Source organism: Pararge aegeria, chromosome 5 (genome assembly GCF_905163445.1).
Source record: "Pararge aegeria chromosome 5, ilParAegt1.1, whole genome shotgun sequence".
Taxonomy (NCBI): domain Eukaryota; kingdom Metazoa; phylum Arthropoda; class Insecta; order Lepidoptera; family Nymphalidae; genus Pararge; species Pararge aegeria.
Window position 1 is genome coordinate 14,593,131 of NC_053184.1, and position 20,013 is coordinate 14,613,143.

A 20,013-nucleotide genomic window follows, 5' to 3' on the forward strand; every position below is an offset into this window, starting at 1 on the left:
CCTGTGAATACCGTCTATGTATGTCTGAAGATGATATTTCAAAGTGTACAGTTCTGTTTTATAAATTTGCGACTCAACTGCGGGCTTTAATAATTTTTATTTTTTTAGTGAGAGATTTGGAATATTCGGCTGCTCAAAGCCATGCACCACCAACATATTCTGTTTCTTATCCTGGATCACATGGACCCGTATATAATCCAAATAACACAAATGTACATGGAACCACAGTCATAACAGGAGCCACAGTTGTCCCAACTTTGATTGTTACAAACAATATGGCTGCGGTACCTATGAGATCCGTTTGCCTGTCGTGTAATAAACAAATAGTAACAAGGGTGGAAAAAGTCGCCTCAACTCGAACTCACTTGTGGGCTGGACTATTGTGTATCGTAGGGTATGTATACCTCATCATTAAAATCCTCAACCTAGTCTTATTTTTTTTTTATTTGGTAACTATGACCCATCTACATTATAATATAACAGTATAATTAAAAACTAAAATAAATAAAAAAAAATGTACCTTGGTCTGATAGAAACTTTAAACTTATTCAGATCCCCATCAAGATGGCATTCTGTAGTTAACTAATTTTTTTTTGTAAACTTATCTGCACAATACTTAGCACTCTACCAGTCAATTTTGGTTCATTCTGAGAAATGGTCGTAGGCGCAAAAAAAATTGTAATAATAAAAAGAATGTATTAGAAATATATTATAGGCTTATTTTATATATATATATATAAATAATAAGCATCAAAATAAATGGTAAGGACTAAATTGGAAACATAATTAAAAATCTTGCTATGACCCACCAAGCAATAATTCTTTTACCCTAATTTTGAATGTAGATATAGGTACTTCTCGTACTTCATACCTTTTTAGTTACGCTAACAGAACATGTTTGCTGCTAAGTAATTATTCACTTTCGGGGGGGGCAAGTTCGAATCCCAGCACGCACCTCAAATTTTTCCAAGTTATGTGCATTTGAAACATTTAAAATATCACTTGCTTCAACGGTGAAGGAAAACATAGTGATGTCCTGCATACTTGAGAGTTCTCCGTAATGTGGTGGGCTACTGCCTTAACCCCTTCACATTGTGTTAGGAGACCTGTAGTGGGCCGGTAATGGGTTGATATGATGATGATGATGACTCACACACTCATTTTTTTTACAGTTGCTGGCTTTGCGTTTGTTTTCCTTATTTTATGGACTCCTGTAAGAAAGCTCAACATTACTGCCCTAACTGCGGCGCCTACATCGGAGCACAATCCTTGTAACGTTTAAGGGAACCTTTCGCCCAACAAATGAAAGCTAAAAAGTGATTTTGCTGATTGCAGATTTTATCATACCGAATCTATCGATAATTTCCGCGGACTATTAGATGCTATCTGTTGACACTAAGTGTTTGTATACTCTTAATTTAGCGCGGAGAATTTACAGATCTCGCTTATTATACCTAGATAATAAAAAAAACGTTGCTTATTAATTCGTCGCAAAAAGTATCGATATTTATTACGCGGAGTTAAAAAAAATAAAATAGCAAGGATGTTATAATCAGGTTGAGTTAGGTAACAGATATAAATATTGGAGATTAATTTGAATAATGCATTTTTTATACATCTCATTGAAATTACAATTTCTGATCAACACACAGTCTACCTCGACAACGTAGTATCTCTACCTTGGTATGTCATAATTATATGCAACTTGGATGATCTCAATTTTTTTTAGTTTGTCCATAGCAAAGAACCTGAAAGGTCATATCTCGCACAACGTAAAAACAGCCCTCGTAATAACTAATTAAATAATGTCTAAAGTTTTGCTTTGATGGTATTAATGTATACGACAAAGAAGATAAATACTGGAAGAACGTTTCATGTAAGATATAAAGTACTTACGAGACATGAGGAAACAAACAATTAATTTGTGGAAAGACACTCATACAAAAGTGCAAAGCCGCTTGTGGGTGGATAACAAAGTTTAAAGAGAAACAAGAGATCAACAACAACTTATTCAATTTTAACTAAGCTGTACTGTGTTCTTTTAAATTTTATCTATCCGAATTCACATATTTTTTAATTTAAAATTTCTGAATTTTCTCTGGTGAGGTTAGGTCTCGGAGGCTTTTAATTGATTATTCATTCATCTTGTGTTAGAAAACGGAGCCAGGTACCTCCCTGGCGCAATGGTGAGCGCTTTGAATTTAAATAGGTGGTCTCGGTTTTTAACTTCAGAATTTTCTCCGGTCTGGTCTGGCTTTGGCCGTGGCTAGTTACCACCATACCGAGACGTGCCGTTTAGCGTTGTCGTGTTCCGGTGCGCTTTCGCGTAGAGATCGATTAAAGGTATGACTACCATATTCCCACAGGTCAGCCTGCTACCATGTTAGACAGCATAATCACTTCACACGATGAAATTACAAGACCGGATTAAGGGTTAGCTTGCAGTGGAATAAAAAAATTAAAAAAAATGAGTTATGGTTGGTAAAGGTTGCTTTCAAAAACTTCGGAGATACTAGTATGAAAGTCAAATTAACAATGTGAAAAACGGTGACACACTTTCTAGAGATTGCAGTTTAGAATTTAGTGTCCACAAGGGATAGTTAAGGAACTCCGGAGCTTTTTAACATTTAACAGCTTGATAGAGGAACTGAGGAGCACAAGTTTTTACAGAGTTTGTATAAATAGTTTTAGCTACGCTGATAGCAGATGCTGCTCAATCCCTCTATTATATCCGTGGACTTAATATAACGTTTCATAAACGGAAACGATGTTTTTAAGTATACAAGTGACCTATTTAAAAAACATTTTAAATGGTTGCGTCAATACACACATCGCCATCTAGCCTTAAAGTAAGCATAGCTTGTGTTATGGGTACTAAGATGACTGATGAATAATTATATGAATAATATACATAAATACTTGTAATATATAGATAAGCACCGAGACACTGAAAAATATTCATGTTCATCACACAAACATTGTCCAGTTATGGGAATCGAACCCACGGCCTTGGCTCAGAAAGCAGGGTCGCTGCCCACTGCGCCAATCGCCCTTCCCGTGTTGGTAGCGTTGTAACTTATTTAATTGTTTATTTTTTGTATTACATTATTTACTTTATACTAAAGACTGTTACTGTTTACGTTTTTTGTTATTAAGATATATTTTCAGCGAAAAAATTATTGTTATTAAAATAAATTTGAAAACTACGTAGAATTTTGCCTTTGAATCATTGGTATGGTTCCACCCCCTTTCCTTAGTTGCTACAAAGACCTTAGCAGTTTTAACCGAACGACTACATAGATAACACTGGAAGAAAGCCGAAGGCGTTGGGCTCAAGCATAGTCAAGTGAAACTGGCTATCTTAGACTAGATTAATTTTACTGAAAAGCAATAAATAGACTTTCTTTTATGCTTTTCTATTCAGTTCCCATAACATTTTGCCGTAAAACCGTTTGTAGTTACGTAGATTAGCTATCTAGCTTAGTAACTTTTATTTCATAAAGATAAATGATTCAGAGCGCTAATGCTATTTACAGAACCGTGATAGGCTATTTAGTTTATATACGAGTTAAATGTAAGCTTTCAGAAAAATCCTATTATAATGTTAAGTATTATTTAAACGATATGAAAATTAAATGAAATGAAATGATATAAAAGCTCGGGTATGAATTGCTCTAACTTCATAGCTCAATATTAATTTACTGTGAGATGTTGATACCAAAAAAAAAACACCGGACTAAGTTTATTGTGGGCTCTTCTTAGACCAGAGCGCGTTTGGAAACCTCGTAGCTTCATAAGTGCCTGTGATAGGCCAACATGAATAAATAATTTTTGAATTATAAATTTTGATATTTTTTGTAGGCATTTCACTGAAAATTAACGTAAGTCTACTTAGGCGCGAAAATACTGTTCGCGAAATCGGATTATTTCATTCAAAATGATGGTTTTCCACCTCTGAATGAAGGGTTAACAAATAAAAAATCAATTGCTAAAAGAAAATATAATTTGCTTCGTAAAGTAAAATATGACTCTGAGTTTATCATAAAGCTCTGAAAGGCGTGATTGATTCGATATGCCAGCTTGGTGGGTTATGTCTAAACCCTACTGATTTTGACCGTGTTCTGTAATGGGCCGATTATTTGTTCGAGTTTAAAGAAATTGATGTTAATAGAAGTTGAGCTATACGATTATGTGAAAGCCACTATACTATATAGCCTAAGCCAAAAATATATTTAAACTAGATACTATAATTACAATTTACATTTTATAGTATTCAGTTAATACTTACTAATATAAATACTTTTATCGCTTCTAGTAATTAAAGGAGAAATTATAGTGCACAAGTGTACACACACAGGTGCACTCTGTATTCTCTCACTCTCATAGTCCGATAGCATGGCAGATCCGACATGATCGGAAAGATCCGGCGCAGGACTGACAACTGCATTCCGAGGCACGGGGGTACATCACCGCCAATTTGAAATCTCTTGGCTGGTACTAAGAAAAGTGGTGTATGTACCCCGGCTCGACCCAGGAATCGAAATCAGGACCTCGTCCGCAGGTAGGTACATGTTATCCGCTAGACCAGCGAGGCAGGCAGATTTTATAATCATTTTACAAAGCGTGTGTAGCCGTACATTGAATTACACGGAAACGTCGTATCTCCAAATATGCTCAAAGATAACTTATGTTTGATAATATCTTACGTGTGAGTCATGAGCCTACCTATACAATTATAACGAAAGTTAATAAAGTTATTTATTTACTATTTATATGTACTTGACAACTAAGAAAATAAAAGAAAGTAGACTTTTAAATTAGTTCGATAGAAAAGACAGCCTTGTCGCTAAGTCGTATAAAGTTAGGACATCTTTGGGGAGCCAACCATTGTCCAGCAAATAAATTCGTCAGACTGCAGTGAGCTAGACAATTTCAAAGCATGGATGAATGTCACCAACGAAAGAATCCGTCTGAATCAGATCTGAACATTGAAGGTCGGCTTTGCGTGGGAGGCGTGTGATTGCATACCATAAAGCTAAAAACAGACTGGTATCACGTACTCAACGTAAGCGATACAACGTGGAATAAACTGTTGGCACACTCGTCCCGTGTATGGAAGGGCGTTTTGCCCTGGCCCGGTGCGGCAGGCAGCGATGCGGATTTTTTATCCCGGAAAAGGCATTATACTGTTCATAGCACAGAATTAAGATCATACAGAAACCGTGTACACGACTAATATTGAAGTATCAAAAGCCACTCCACTTTAGACTTGTTTCTCGAACAAACGGTTAGTCACTTCATATGATTTAGCCGTTGAAAGTAATTATTTTACCTCTAATGTTCTAAACGTATACCATAAAATAGGAAAATAAGAAAACGTATGTAAACTAGCAACATTCAACGGGTGTAAAGTGAGACTTGCGCGGGGCGTTATCACTGTTTTTGGACACAACGCGCTGCATACAATAATTGCAGTTCTTAATTCTGTGCTGGCCGAAGCGTGATTCTGTTATAACCTCTTCACACATAAACGCTTTTGCATCTATAACATTAGCGGGGAAGCAGTGATACATACATACATTCACACATAGTACAAGCCATTTGTACAGTGGAAGAGGCCGTCTGCATTTCTAGTATAAGTATCATTAAATTGTGTTTGGGTGACTTTCTTTATATGCCTTTTTAGTTCATTATCATCATTCAAATACAATCTTAGCGGCCCAGGGCGCTGAATCTTAAAATACGTCACTGTGTGTATGCAATCTAAATTGTCATTAAACGCTGGTGAAACATTTCAAAAGACTTTATTATGGTTTTGACGTGCTACGTGTAGGCTCTAGAAAAGTGTTCTAAAAAAGTTCTTACACTGGTCACACAAGCTTCATAAACACAGTAGCAAGCGATTCCTAGTAAAGCGTACCTAAAATGTACCAAAAATCTTCAAAAAATCGATTGAACCAAAAAATGTATAAGTATTACATTGAAATTATGCCTAATCTGATAACAAGATTGCTATCCCGTTATCAGATACGTCGCCTAACTAAACCAAAAAATATTGCCTATATAAATATAACATCACTCGTCGCTGGTATTGTAATCGATTGTTACCTGAATCATTGTTGAACGCATCTACAGTGTCAAAGGCTGATTAAAAAATGGACACAAAAAGTAAGTATTTTGATTTTAATTATAGTAGGACTATCCTAATCTAAAATTAGTTGTGTGTAAATAGACATAATAAGTATATTATTTCTAGTAGAACATCAATGCCGTGAAAATGAATTGCCTAGCTCGCCTTTTTTATATTTTTGCTTACCTAAATTAAATCAACGAAAGTCCCCTAAATTAATAAAATTATATTGTTAATTCTATTTTTTCCTATCCTCTTTGTGGTGCTGGTGTATGGCCAGATTTATGTATGTTTGAATAGTTTTCCTTTCCGGTGAGTGAGTTTGTATTTTTTGTGAGAGATCCCGCCAGGCTGATTACGTATCTCACGACATGCTTGCGACAGGCGTAAATCTTACAATCTTTGCGTAAACGTAAATTATTTAATTGTATGTAAAAGTGACGCTTGACAACAGTGATCGCGAGATTTACGCTTGTCACAAACCTGTTGTGTGACCCTGTGGGTTCAGTCCGCAGCAAGGGAAGTAATTCGAAAATTTATAATTTTCAATTTTTCCGCTGTAGCTAATTACAACCGTGCGGAGAATGCGATGCCTCGTGTGAATGTTTTAGGAGTGTGTTTTACAGCAGGGAACGTTATCAAAACTAGTGATATGGCATAACACTACGATATTTTCAGTAAATTATATTTTACCTTTAATAATTAAGTATACGGTATTTAGACACATGTCAGAAATAATATTGATTGTTTACAAAACAACTAAATATATTACCTCGAAAAAATGAATCAAGTGAAGATAATAAGGCCACAGGTACACTTAGAATGCAATCTCACGTGGTTAATGATGATGGTAATGGGATAACCTTTTTGGGTTATGGCAGTTATTTTAAACCCACACCCCCATTCGGTTTCTATGCGACATCGTACCGGAACGCTAAATCGTTCGGCGTAACGTCTTCGTCTGTAAGATGTTGACTAGCCACGGCTGTAAAGATCCAGACCAGACAAGAGAAAATTCAGAAAATATAAATTCCAAATTTACGGGGACCGAATCCCCCCACATATAATACCCTAGGGCTCATCGCTGCGCCACGGAGGTCTTCAAAAAAAACCAGTAACCTTCTCCCACCAGCGGATGATAGGGAATCGAAATTATAATAGGCTTAAAAAAAAGTTTACAAAAAAAAACTGAAATGTTAGACGACTAAAGAGCAAGAAGTAAAATAAATAATTCCTACAACGTCGGTGCCGAGTAAATGTAAAATTACTAAGTATAGATAAATAATGCGAAAGAGTGTTTGTATGTACGTTTGTCCTTCCGTCACGCACTAGTATAGCAATCAATGAACTTTATTTTTGTCATAGTGCTATTTAAATGGACGGAGAGATCCAACAAAAAAACGGGTCCCACGGGATTTGTAACAAACCAATAAATAACAATTAATGGAATATCGCGTGTTTTATTAATTTATTGATATTTTTTCAGTGAAAGATTTGGACAACAATTCAGATGCTCAAACTAATCGATCTCAACCGCCACCATACTCCGGTTCTCCTGAACAAGCAACCGTAGTGCAACCAAGTAGCGCAAATGTACATGGGATGACAATTATACAAGGACCCACAGTCGGCCCAACTTTGATTGTAGGACACAATGTGGGTCCGGGACCTACCGGCTCCTACTGCACGACGTGCAACCAAAATATTGTCACTAGGGTGGATAGAGTTGCTTCGGCGAAAACACATTTGTTTGCTGCGCTGCTGTGCGTCGTAAGGTATGTATAGATGACCATTATAATCCTTAATTTATAGATGAACATTAAAACCGAATTAATGTCCAACTCCTTAACGCAAGTCTCCAAAATTTCAGAACCCCCGACTTTCAATATAGTGTTCATTATTTTACTAGTCAAGGCCTTTCATTTGATAACCGTATTGAGTATTGTGAATGAAATTCGCCATTTTGTGGTGGCAGCCATCCTGGATTTAAAATTCGTCAGTGTATATTCTACTACCCTTTAATTTGATACCCATATTGTGGGAGTTAATAAATATATGCAATCCGCTATTGTCGCGAGATACGTAATCACCCTGCCGTTCCTTCGTTTTTCATAACGTCAAAGGTTGTCTGGAAGAGATCGCTTCATTTTCTATTCTAAGTTTCTTCTGTATATGTGTTTACTTTGTATAAAATGTGTGTGTTGTAAAGATTTCAAACAAACAAACAATTTTATGTTTCAGTGGCTGCCTCTGCGCGTGGATTCCTTACGTTATGGACTCCTTTAAGACAACTAATCATTACTGCCCCAACTGTGGAGTATTCATCGGATCGCACTCGTGATAATTGTTATTACTATTGTTAGTGATTTTTACTCTTTTTCCTTGTACTATATCAACTACTCTTATGGCGGAATAATAAAACCAAGCTTTTCTGTTAATATTTCCTTATACGGAATACGTATTAGTTAAAACTTCTTTAGGATCCTTGTGATTTCAAACTCGATGATACGAAAAGTGAGTGAGATACAAAAACGTTATTTTTTTACCTATTCTAGTTAGAATGGAGACTAAATAATAAACCTAAAATTTATCTTAATAGTTCTTATACTCTACATCCACCTCAATCGCTCGTAGGCTACTTTTCAGAAGTGACACTTCTGGCGTGTGTGAATACATAGCACAGGTTTTTTTATAATATTTTTATTACACTACAAATTGACTGCAATCTCGCCTGGTGGTAATTGATGATACAGTCTAAGATGGAGGATAGTAGTTGGCTAACCTGTTAGAGAGTATGGTTGTCATACCCCTAATCGGCCCTACGCTCTACGCGACATCGCACCGGATCACTAAATTGCTTAGCGGAACATCTTTGTCAGTGACTAGCCACGGCCGAAGCCGCCCACCAGTCAAAAACTCATTAACTTCAATTCGCAAACGTTGATAATATTTACAGATCTCACGTTAAATGATTTCCAATTTTAGTATAAAGTATAATATATCGCTAAAATCGGTTCGGTTTAAGAAAAAAGCTTTTAAAACTTCTTAGTGTTTTTATATTCTTAATGTATTATGTTATTATGATGTGACTCTAGAAAGTCGGGAGAACCAACACACGGTTCACCTGGCCTGATAATTTGAGCGCATAACCTTAATCTAGATCGATTTCTGTTACCTACCAGAGAATGTAGATAATCGAAGAACATTCCATATATGCTACGGAGGAGGTAAGCAGTATGCTATGGTACTTACATGATATTAAGATACTAGCAATAAATTTATGATGAGGTGTAAAGATGCAATGCTCAAGTCACTCTGTAGACGGATGACAAAGGTTAAAGGGATACAAAGAATCAGTTAAATATTGGACTAGAAAAGATACTAGTAGGTGGTAGGTGTTTATTATAGTTTACCGAAGCTGTGCGTTTGATCTGGTAAATAAAAATGTCCCAAAGTTAAAAATGAGTAACACTATCCATACTAATATTATAAATGCCGGAGTCGAATGCTGAAGTGTGATACCAATTCAAAATTCTACATATGGAAATTTGACACAGAGATAGCTCGCATACCGGAAACGGACATAGGGTACTTTTTATCCCGGGAAAATAGAGAGTTCTTGCGGGATTCAGTTTAAATATTGAATGGCCCGTCAAAAGAACGGAGAAGCCATGAAATGTTGAGAGTTTCTTCATTCCACATTCAAAGCTACTGATACTAAAAACATGCTACCCTCTATTATGGTCCATTGAATAAAATAAAACGTTTCTCCATCGGAAACGTAATTTTTAAATGTGGAAAGCTCCCGAGAGATCGGAAGGGTGGCGATATTTAAGTATCTGGACAAGTTTTGTTGAGAATATTACTGAAAAAAATCGAATCGCATGCAAAAGCATCAAAGTACCTGTGTCAGGAGGCCTCACTCTTCCATAGCAAAGAAAAGATAAAATTTAAAAAAAATATTTATATTTGCTGCCCTGCGAAGTGTTGCTCTGTTTATGGTCGTTATAGTCGATGGTTTTCACCTTACCATCGGATTGATCTCAAAAAAAAAAACTATCGCAAATTGTCAGAACGTCAATCATGTTCTCTCTGCAAAAACGCTCGACTTTTGCGTAGTAATGCTTCAATTACGTCACTCTTATTATAAGATTTTCCATAAAATGTACGAACACTTCGATGGCGTCCTCTTAAGGCATTAGTAGATGGAGTACATATCGGAAATAAATATATTTATTATTTTATGTAGTGAATTGTATTGTATTAAATTATTATTCATTCTCTGTTATTTTTGTTATGGCTGAAATAAAAGCAATAATTTTTTTTCTATAAATATTTATAATAAAATAAAACTGAAAGCTATACGCGTTTAATTTATGCAAAAAAGTTTTGCCCTTCACCTCTGTGTTACAACCAATGTTTAGCTGAATTATTATGCAAATTTAAGATAATTCGAATCGAAAGTGTTGTCACGGTACTTTTGGAATTCTCAAACATGCAGGTTTCCTCAGGATATGTTCTTCCACTGTTAAATCAAGTGATATTTAATTGCTTCAAATACCACATATAATTAAAATACCACATACTTAACTACGATGCGTGCCAGGGATCGAACTCTGCACCCCGAAAGGGAAACTGCACTCTCCAACCACTAGACTATCTATCACTGCTTTTAAAATAAATAAATATACTACGCAGTGGCGTGCACAGGGTTTTTACCAGGGTATGCATAAATAAGGGAGATGGCATGAAATGGAAAAAAATTAGGGTAGGCAGTGCTTTTCTACTTGTACGAAGTGCACGCCACTGATACTACGACCATACACACATCGCCATCTAGCCTCAAAGTAAGCGTAGCTTGTGGCATGGGTACTAAGATAGGGGATGAATAATATACATAAATACTTATAATATACAGATAAAAACCAAGACACTGAAAAACATTAATGTTCATCACACAAACATTTTCCAGTTCTGGGAATCGAGCCCACAGCCTTGGACTCAGAAAGCATGGTCGCTGCCGATTGCGCCAATCGGTCGTCTAAATCAAAATAGCATAAATCAACAACTATTTTTTAATAGTGCCTATGACATTATACCCAGTTATACGTTCAAAAATCAAACTAACTAACTGACTCGCATCATAAGTGCCACACAAATACCTACAGGGTAATTACAACAATTTTCCATTTCTTCTCGCTACCAACTGTGTACGTCGTTCCGATTAATGATGCAGTAATGCGTTTGTACTGTTACCATGGGGGGGTGTTAGTCCTACCTCTCTTAGTACATGTCGATTAATATTAAGCACTTACATCTCATACCTATTACAAGTGTTAAAGCTTCAAAGAGGCTTCACCGCGACCGGTTATTATCAAGAACACCACAAGGACTCTAGATTTTCTTTTGACGCCAAATGACCAACTAAGACACCGGTATCTTTGCATCGTTCGAGTCCATGTAGGTCTGGAGTGTAACGATAATGCACTCGTATTCATATCGAAACACCCATCAACTCAATGTCATGAACATTGGTTGTTAATCAAATAAAATTTTAATTGTTTCTTGAAAACTATTTATTAAATCTATCTATATATATATAAAAGAGAAAGTGTGTGGGTATGTTCCGTATTGGCTCCGAAACGGCTGGACCGATTTTAATGAAACTGGCGAGTAATCCTGTAAAGTTTGGTGACCATCGGAGCACTCCTATTTTTGAACTGTCAAACTGTCAAATACAGCTTTTATTTACTATGATGATATTCTATTGTTGGGTGTACATGGGTGTAGATAATGATCTTCACCCGCTCGAGAAGAGAATAGAAGAGAATGAATACGGAGAGAAATAAATGATTTAATAAATTATGAGACTTACATTAAAAATTTATTGATGTAAGTTTATTGTTTAAATAAAATAAAGCAAAATCTAGCCCGGCGAAGCGGGCTGGGTACGCTAGTACATAATAATTATTAACGTACTTAAAAAATCCCTATTCAATTATTTAAAATATCTGGCCAATATGAATTTATAGTTATCAAAAGTTTAATTATTTACCCACTTTAAAAAATTATTGTAACACAATATTGTTTTTCTCGGGAAACCAATGGTCTCTGCCTCGTCTCCGCAATACAGGCCACCTATTTTGGAGACCAACGACAAAGCAAAATAAGAGTGTAACTTTTTGCCCAATAAAGATTTTTTTTTTTAATGTTAAGAGTCTAGTTCCATTAGGTACCTTTTTTTATTTTTGGTACTCTAAGCACACTTACATTGGTTTTCTCACTTGCAAACTAAAGCGAGAAACACAGCGTAGTGTCCAATCTGCGTCCTTAGCGGCGTTCAAGTTTGCGACGCCTGCGTATATTGCCCCTGTCGGGAATCGAGCCCGACTTAAATGAACACAGAGCTCAAATATAGTCTTCAAATATATGTCGGTACTTGTTTCTGCATAAATACAAATATTTTCTAAGTATTGTTCGACTGATACAATTAATGCAATTGTAGTTAAGCGAGAACCTTTACTCATCAATATACAACCAAAAATTGCCAGAAAATACCCATCGAAGTTAGTACAATGATCTACTCTTTCAAACATCAGAAACGGAAAATACCAAAACCACTCAATATTCAAAAGCCTCCCTGATAGCCTGGTCCCCTATGTTTGTATGATTGGAGAGAAGTATTTTTAAATCTAGAACAATATGGCGGACAGCGGGTTGTCATAAATCTGAAGATAGCTGTAATTCGAGAATACACGGTTTGAATCCGATATGAGGGTTAGTTTTGGATATTGTTTGTATTACGGAACATAAATTCAGTAAATTTTATGTTTGCTATAAGTTTTATACCTAGTGATATTAAAGAAAAAAATCTATTAGTTTATCTCTCTGTAAAACATTTAATGTTTTTTCATAAATAATATAATACGTAACTACGTATTAATGAAATCCCTTAGCTATTTTTATTTTTTTCAAATATTTTGTACGATATAATGGTAGGTACGTTGTAATGTATGCCAAAATAAAATCTTGCAGTTCATAATTTCTAATTTCGGTCGCGATTTTCCTCCGTCACCATATTTTTCGAGACAAGTCTAATCTCCAGCCAGCGAGTTCGAGCTGTCTCCTGAAATTAAATTATGCCTTTCCATGAATATTATACACGATGCGATTCTTTTTCCTTTACTTAACTGACGCATTTATCATATTTTGATATATTAAGCACATAATTCGTTGTTTACAACTAAAGTTCAATCTGGGGCTGATACTAAATCGTTGCTAATACAACTACTGTAATACACACACTGACCTCTTTTGGTTGCACATACAATCATCGCTTTTCATAAATCTCAATCTCAGATCTCAATGCTCTCTCAATGAGCAATCACAGACATTAAGATGTCATTTTAAAAAGATGACAGTTTACAGTATAGTGATAACTAGTGTTTGTATGCTCATTGGTAGTTACTGCAATTAGGTACTACCGGTTTTTTGATATACTAAATAAGTCGGCTGGTTAATCTATAATATTTTCTAGGGTAGAAGTCCAGGTTTTTCTTTTAATAACGAGTGACGTGCTTTGCACAGCAGAAACCATTTAAAACTATAGGTTAGTATATTTATTTCATCGATAACTTACGGTAGTTAGTAAAATCGTTATCATATCGGGAGCCCAATGTAATACATTGATATAGGGCTCATAATCTAAGATATTAGAAGGACAAGGCAGGTAGTCGATTTAGGGACCTTTTTAGAGTTGTCATTTAAGTTTTAACCTGATAGAAAACCTACTAATCAGACATGTTTCCTTCACAAAAACTATCAAACGTACAATTTATTCCGTAGACAAAGTTGAAAATGAAAATCGAAACAACTTATTTCCGAAATAAAACTAAATTTTTGTCGACGTGACAAAGTAAATAAATAAGCCAGTTCCTGCGATCGGGCATACATTTCAGCCCTTCCGTACCGAAGTTTTTTATCGTAGAGCCGAGATAAATGTCCGGTTAGCGGGGGTCCAACATTGATTTATACTGGACGTCCATCAGGCAACGAATTACCAAGCAGCGATGTAAATCACCTGACGCCGGAGCTGAATCAATACTCTCCTAATGGGATTTCAATAAAAATACGATCCAGCTGTAAACACTGGTATTCGTGATAAATACGATTTGAAAATTAGAGTTGGTTCGTACGCAATCGCTTGTTATTAATCAATCTAAAATGGAGTTTTATATGATCTCTTGTAAAATAAAACGTGAAACCGAATGACGAAATAATGTTGAAGGATGTATATATATATATATAAGGAATCACCCCGTGAAAATATTAAAGCAATAGAAGCATATTGATTTTATCATACAAACGAATTCAAAACATTCTAAGTGAACCTACGCTTAGCGACGAGTGCCTAATAATATAGGTACTATTACAAACTGCACTGTTGGTAACATGACATCCCGCTATTTTCGCTTATATGTTAGTGCTGCCATCTCTGGAAAGATCACAAGAGATATCGAAGCCAATAACACCGGATTTGACAATCTCGCTGACAGCGCGGGTTTATCGGATTTGACCTTTTACCACCAAGCCCAGACTGCAGGCCTAAATCACAATATCAAGCCTCGAGGCCTTTACCCTAACCAGTTGAGCCATTTTGGAGAAGACGGCTTGCAAAAGTTACTATTGGTTCGCATTTAAGATTTCAATGCCATAGAAAATCAGGGCCCAGTTAGGATTAGAAGGCTCAAAACAAAAACAGGCAAGATAAACAACAAGAGACGTAACCCCAGCCGTTACAACGCCAATGTTTATTACAGTAGCAGGTTGAGTGTCAAAACTTTAGACGTAAAAGTCGACGGTCGTAAAACACGATCGCAGGTGGATTAAAAAGGGACAGGATTTTGAGCCTGGGAACGTTGCGACAGAGAAAAATAGAAGGTAATTTACACGAACAAACAAAAGTTCTTGTAAATTATATAGGGACATAGATATGTATCCAATTAAAGTAGTTATATATGGCGTTAGAAAAGGTTTTTAATACTTTTCAAGCCGTACATTTTAAGTAATGTACCTATCTACTTAATTATAGTTTAGCATTATTTACTTATCATCTTCATTAATTTTTAGTCACAAATTGCATCATCATCATACATATGAACCCCATACCGGCCCGTTATAGTTGTTATAAGAAAAAAAAAAAAGTAAGAAAGTTAAGAAATGTAACCCTCATCTGTTATTTATAAGTGATAAGAAATTATTGACAGGTAATAAACGCATTGACATATCGCGAATAGGTTGCCTAGTCAAGTCGCGTACAGGTAGTATTAAATAATTATTTCGTTATAATTATTTAATACTACTTACTTACTTATAATTTTGCATACCCTACAGAGTTGAAAAAGTAAAGGTTGACTTGTTCCCCCTGTGGCCAACTGTGAGGATACCAAGCATAACCAGGTAAATACCTAATAGTTATCAATATACTCTCATAAGTTATTTGATCATATGTTAAGTATATCAAATGAAAGCTTATTTTACTCTGCATCTTACTGTATAAGGTTGCCTTATTAAAAACTTGGTTCAATCATGCTTGCCTGGATTAAAGGTAAATTTTAAAGCGAGATTAATGGGCATCGTGCAGCGTGTTCTGTTAGAGGGTACGGTGCGTTCCATCGCCGTTACGAAAAAGAAAGTCATGTTTAATTCCTAAAACGCACATAGAATTCCGTAAACTTTGGGGGGGGGTCGAACTCGGTTTCTCCGAAAGGAACGCTGAAGTCCTCACTAGGCTATCAATTGTACTTTTCGTATAGGGAATCAAAGTCAATAATCAGCTCATTGCATGATATTCATTAAAGCAGCTCAGTTTGTAGGTCATCAGAAAGACAATGTTGCTGCAACATCACGTCACTCAAGACTTTCATTAGAGGAACACTACTCCATTCAGAATACTCTTTAATTGGACGACAGTTAGAAACTAATAAAGAACCTTAGCGCTTTTGCAATAAGGTTGCTTTTGATTTACATGTTTTAATCACAATGTCCCCGTGCATGCTTTGCAAATGTCTAACATTGCCATGGGGAAGACGTAGGGTGATGTATTGTATGAGCACAGATTACAGCCATAGTTGGGTTTTCATTTCGACGAAAATTGTTTTGTCTGGTCGAATTTTTAATTTAGCGGAAGCGCGTAGTTATGTTTATTTATAGTAGTGATTTAATTCTCCGACATATAAGTAGATTCTACTACCTATTTACAACGTTTTTTGACAAGTTCAGATTTTTTTTTAATACAGCTACGTCGAGGCCAATCGCAAACGCTTTAGAAAACTAATTAAATTAATAAATATAACTGTATAGTAAACCAGACTAGACCTGCCGTAGTTCGGACGAACTAAGGCTGCCCATACACTCGTCAATAATGTTGCCAATGTTCTGCATATTGGCAATTATATATATATATTACGACAACACACACATCGTAATCTAGCCCCAAAGTAAGCGTACTTGTGTTATGAACTGATGAATATTTTTATGAATAATACACATAAATACTTAGAATATACATATAAACACCCAGACACTGAAAAACATTCATGCTCATCACACAAACATTTTCCAGTTGTGGGATTCGAACCCACGGCCTTGGACTCAGAAAGCAGGGTCGCTGCAAACTGCTCCAATCGGCCGTCAAATGTACCTAATTAATTTAATTGTAATGTAGGATAATCGTAAGTTGAATACCTAATGTTTTTGACGTGTTGAATGTGTTAAGACGCTTTTAAGAATATATTTGGAGTATGTTTATCCAAATTCATAGGGATCAAGTAATTTACATTTATTACCATGACCAAAGAACGGCATATGGTTATTTATGAAGTAATTTAAATCGCGTCACTAATAAACTACATTTATGTAGGTACCTACTTGATCCAGTCCAGTTTACATCCGGATACCGGACGTTATTTCGCGACCGGAAAATCGCCAATCTCCTCTCCCTACCTGCCATTTTTTATGTTTCATACTCGTGTTGCAACATCTGTTACTTGATCTACATCAAATCTACACACTGTACGAGGTATATTTACCAAGCAACGATTTATATTGCTTATCTATTACCAACTTAGTTAGTTAACATAATAGTACTTCAACCTTATTTACACCTATACTTACCTTTCAAAATGACTGGCCGTCAGTCTGATGCATATAACCCTCCATTAAGGGAGATGGTGTGCTTATGTGAGCATGAACTAAAAACTGTGTAGGCATTTGTTACTAAATCACGACAGAACGGCTGAACGGATCCGGATGAAATGAAGAAAAGAAATAAAAAGATTGTAATTTAATAGAAATAAGAAATTTGCTGGCAACAACCAATGAGTAATAATAATAAATGGTTTTTATAATTTTTTTAACAGTGTTTTTCCCCAAGGACCGAAAATTCAAAAAATTAAAAATTCATTTTTTCAAGTAGGCCTAGTTGAGCACTTTTGAAACGTCAAGTATGTCTGTTTGTAGCGCTCTACCACCGGTTCGGAAGGCAGATTCTACCTACCGAGAAGCCGGAAAGAAACTCAGCAGTTGCTCTTTTCCAACATCAACAATTTACATTTTAACATTCATTTTTCTAGCTTGTGAGAGATGAAAGCGGAGCCGGATGCTTCCAAGCAACCTTGTCATTAAGAAATTCATCAATTGTATAGTACCAGTTTCAAATAACCGGAATTTTTTTGTTCATAACCGGTTTATTTAAAAGTTCTGCGTTTAACTGGTTAAATAATTGAACGCACCGAAATGCTATAGGTTACCGTTTTAATTGAGCGAACGATTTCATAATGTTTATTAAACTTAAATTAACCGGTTTATGCAACCAGCGCTGCCCCTTTGACGAATGCCTAGACTAGTTAATGACGCGTGCGAGTCTTACTTTGCTGCAAAGAACAAAAATGGTATTATTTGTACATATTTTTAAATGGATTTGTGTCGATTCTTATAAATCAAGATATTTAGATAGAAAAGCTTCATCTTAGGAATAAAAATTACTTGGGTAACTACTCGTAATATGACAACATTTTTGGCTCATTTCAAAGAAAAAGCGAGTAATATAAGAGAAATGTTGTGCGTGGTATTTCACTTATGACCATTTAAACGTCTTGCCGCTTCAGATTACTCGTACTCATAGCAGCGCGCGCAAAAAGAACTCGAATTAAGCTTCGTAAAACTTTTTTATTTTAATCGAGTGAGTGAGATTAAATAAGAACCGGTTTCTCTGTTTAACTGGTTAAAAGAAAAAACCGAAATGGTTACAATACCAGGGTTCATGACCGAAACCGGTTTGAAATTTTATCCAGTTTCCGAGCTCTTTTGAAATGCATATAAAAATTACGGAGCGATTTGAATCTGCAACTCTCTGGCAATCACGGCCTGAGCGATTTTATTTGCGTCCTCCGACCGCCTATGCCGAAATTAGTACATGCTTTTTTTAATATATCCGTATTTACAATGAGACACTATTGAAACAAGAGCTGACACATTTTTTTTATAATTTGTATAAGTTTTTTATTAGTGTTTTTATATGCATTTTCAAAAATGTATAAAATTTGTATATAATGGGTTGCACAGATTATTGACAACACAAACACATCTGCACAAACAGGACAAGTACTTACGATGGAAACAGTAAAGCTATTCTCATAACTCATTTTTTACACGACGATATCTAAGCTCAAGTAACGCAACGAGTTATTTAGTCACATCATAGATTACCTTTCTTAGTATTTTTATGCTAGGGTTAAAATCTAGTACCAAATAACATTCCTCACGACTGAGTGTTGCTGTGATTCTGTCGCTATTACAAGCCGAATTAAATACTACTAATGAGGTAGGTAGGTACACAATGAACATTAAGCTAATAATTCAAAAAATATTTGCTCTAATTCGCGAAAAATACGATAATCTGTTCAGTGCAATTTATAAATTCTTCAGTCATTATACTCTGACCCGAGCATCCTCAGATGTTGACGTTACAATGAATAATTGTTGTGTAATCAGTGATTACAAGATTATAGCATATTAAGCTTAAACTTTATTTGTAACTTTAACTGCAAATATCATGAAATTCCGCAAATTAACGCCTGTTTCTATCCAATACCTACTACTAGTTATTCACTCACTTGTCGGCCTGTTTACCACAAACTGAGAAGAGAAACTTGAACGTCTTGGTTTACCTCCTCCGAGCTATAACCTGATCATCAGCTGAACAATTGGATATCCACTGCTGAACATCTTTTATAGGGATTTTTGTACCGTACCTACCTACTACTAGTTATTCACTCACTTGTCTGTACCCGGTCGGCCTATTTACCACAAACTGAGAAGAGAAACTTGAACGTCTTGGTTTACCTCCTCCGAGCTATAACCTGATCATCAGCTGAACAATTGGATATCCACTGCTGAACATCTTTTATAGGGATTTTTGTACCGTACCTACCTACTACTAGTTATTCACTCACTTGTCTGTACCCGGTCGGCCTGTTTACCACAAACTGAGAAGAGAAACTTGAACGTCTTGGTTTACCTCCTCCGAGCTATAACCTGATCATCAGCTGAACAATTGGATATCTCTATCACAATCTGAGGTTCATGTTTGCTCCTGTTCTCTGAGAGCCACATTTACATACAGACAGCAGGGTAGATAGGTTTATAAGGCAAACTAAAAGCCATCCCGCACTGCGAAAAAACCCGTGTTATTTTTTGTCACATTTCTGTAACATTTGCAATCATAAAGATATAGGTATCTGCACTTCATTGGGTGCAGTTAGCAGCAAATATTTTGTTGCCCATTTTAGAAGTGAGTATATTCCGTCAACTCTACTGTCTGT

The 20,013-nt window shown here is 35.8% G+C and overlaps 3 protein-coding genes across 3 annotated transcripts in view; all 3 read left to right on the top strand.

Annotated features, from left to right (window-relative positions):
- The first annotated feature begins 275 nt into the window (after positions 1-275).
- LOC120623957 (lipopolysaccharide-induced tumor necrosis factor-alpha factor homolog) lies at positions 276-1,275 on the top strand. The gene is made up of 3 exons (XM_039890251.1): positions 276-428; positions 892-908; positions 1,173-1,275. Exons 1-3 carry the CDS (start codon positions 276-278, stop codon positions 1,273-1,275), a joined length of 273 nt encoding a protein of 90 aa, XP_039746185.1.
- Positions 1,276-6,155: 4,880 nt separating this feature from the next.
- On the top strand, positions 6,156-8,471 carry LOC120623958 (lipopolysaccharide-induced tumor necrosis factor-alpha factor homolog). The gene is made up of 3 exons (XM_039890252.1): positions 6,156-6,168; positions 7,617-7,905; positions 8,372-8,471. Exons 1-3 carry the CDS (start codon positions 6,156-6,158, stop codon positions 8,469-8,471), a joined length of 402 nt encoding a protein of 133 aa, XP_039746186.1.
- Positions 8,472-15,523: 7,052 nt separating this feature from the next.
- LOC120623692 (cytochrome P450 4d2-like) overlaps positions 15,524-20,013 on the top strand; it is a 32,157-nt gene continuing 27,667 nt past the window's right edge. The window contains exon 1 of the mRNA XM_039889866.1: positions 15,524-15,589. The gene's annotated coding sequence lies outside the window, so the exon portion shown is untranslated. The remainder of the gene's footprint in view (positions 15,590-20,013) is intronic.

Excerpts from the sequence above, each read along its gene's own strand:
- LOC120623958 (XM_039890252.1), top strand. Across the intron at positions 7,906-8,371 it reads GCGCTGCTGTGCGTCGTAAG|TGGCTGCCTCTGCGCGTGGA; the intron begins GTATGTATAGAT and ends TTTATGTTTCAG.
- LOC120623957 (XM_039890251.1), top strand. The coding sequence starts at position 276 with ATGGCTGCGGTACCTATGAGATCCGTTTGCCTGTCGTGTAATAAACAA.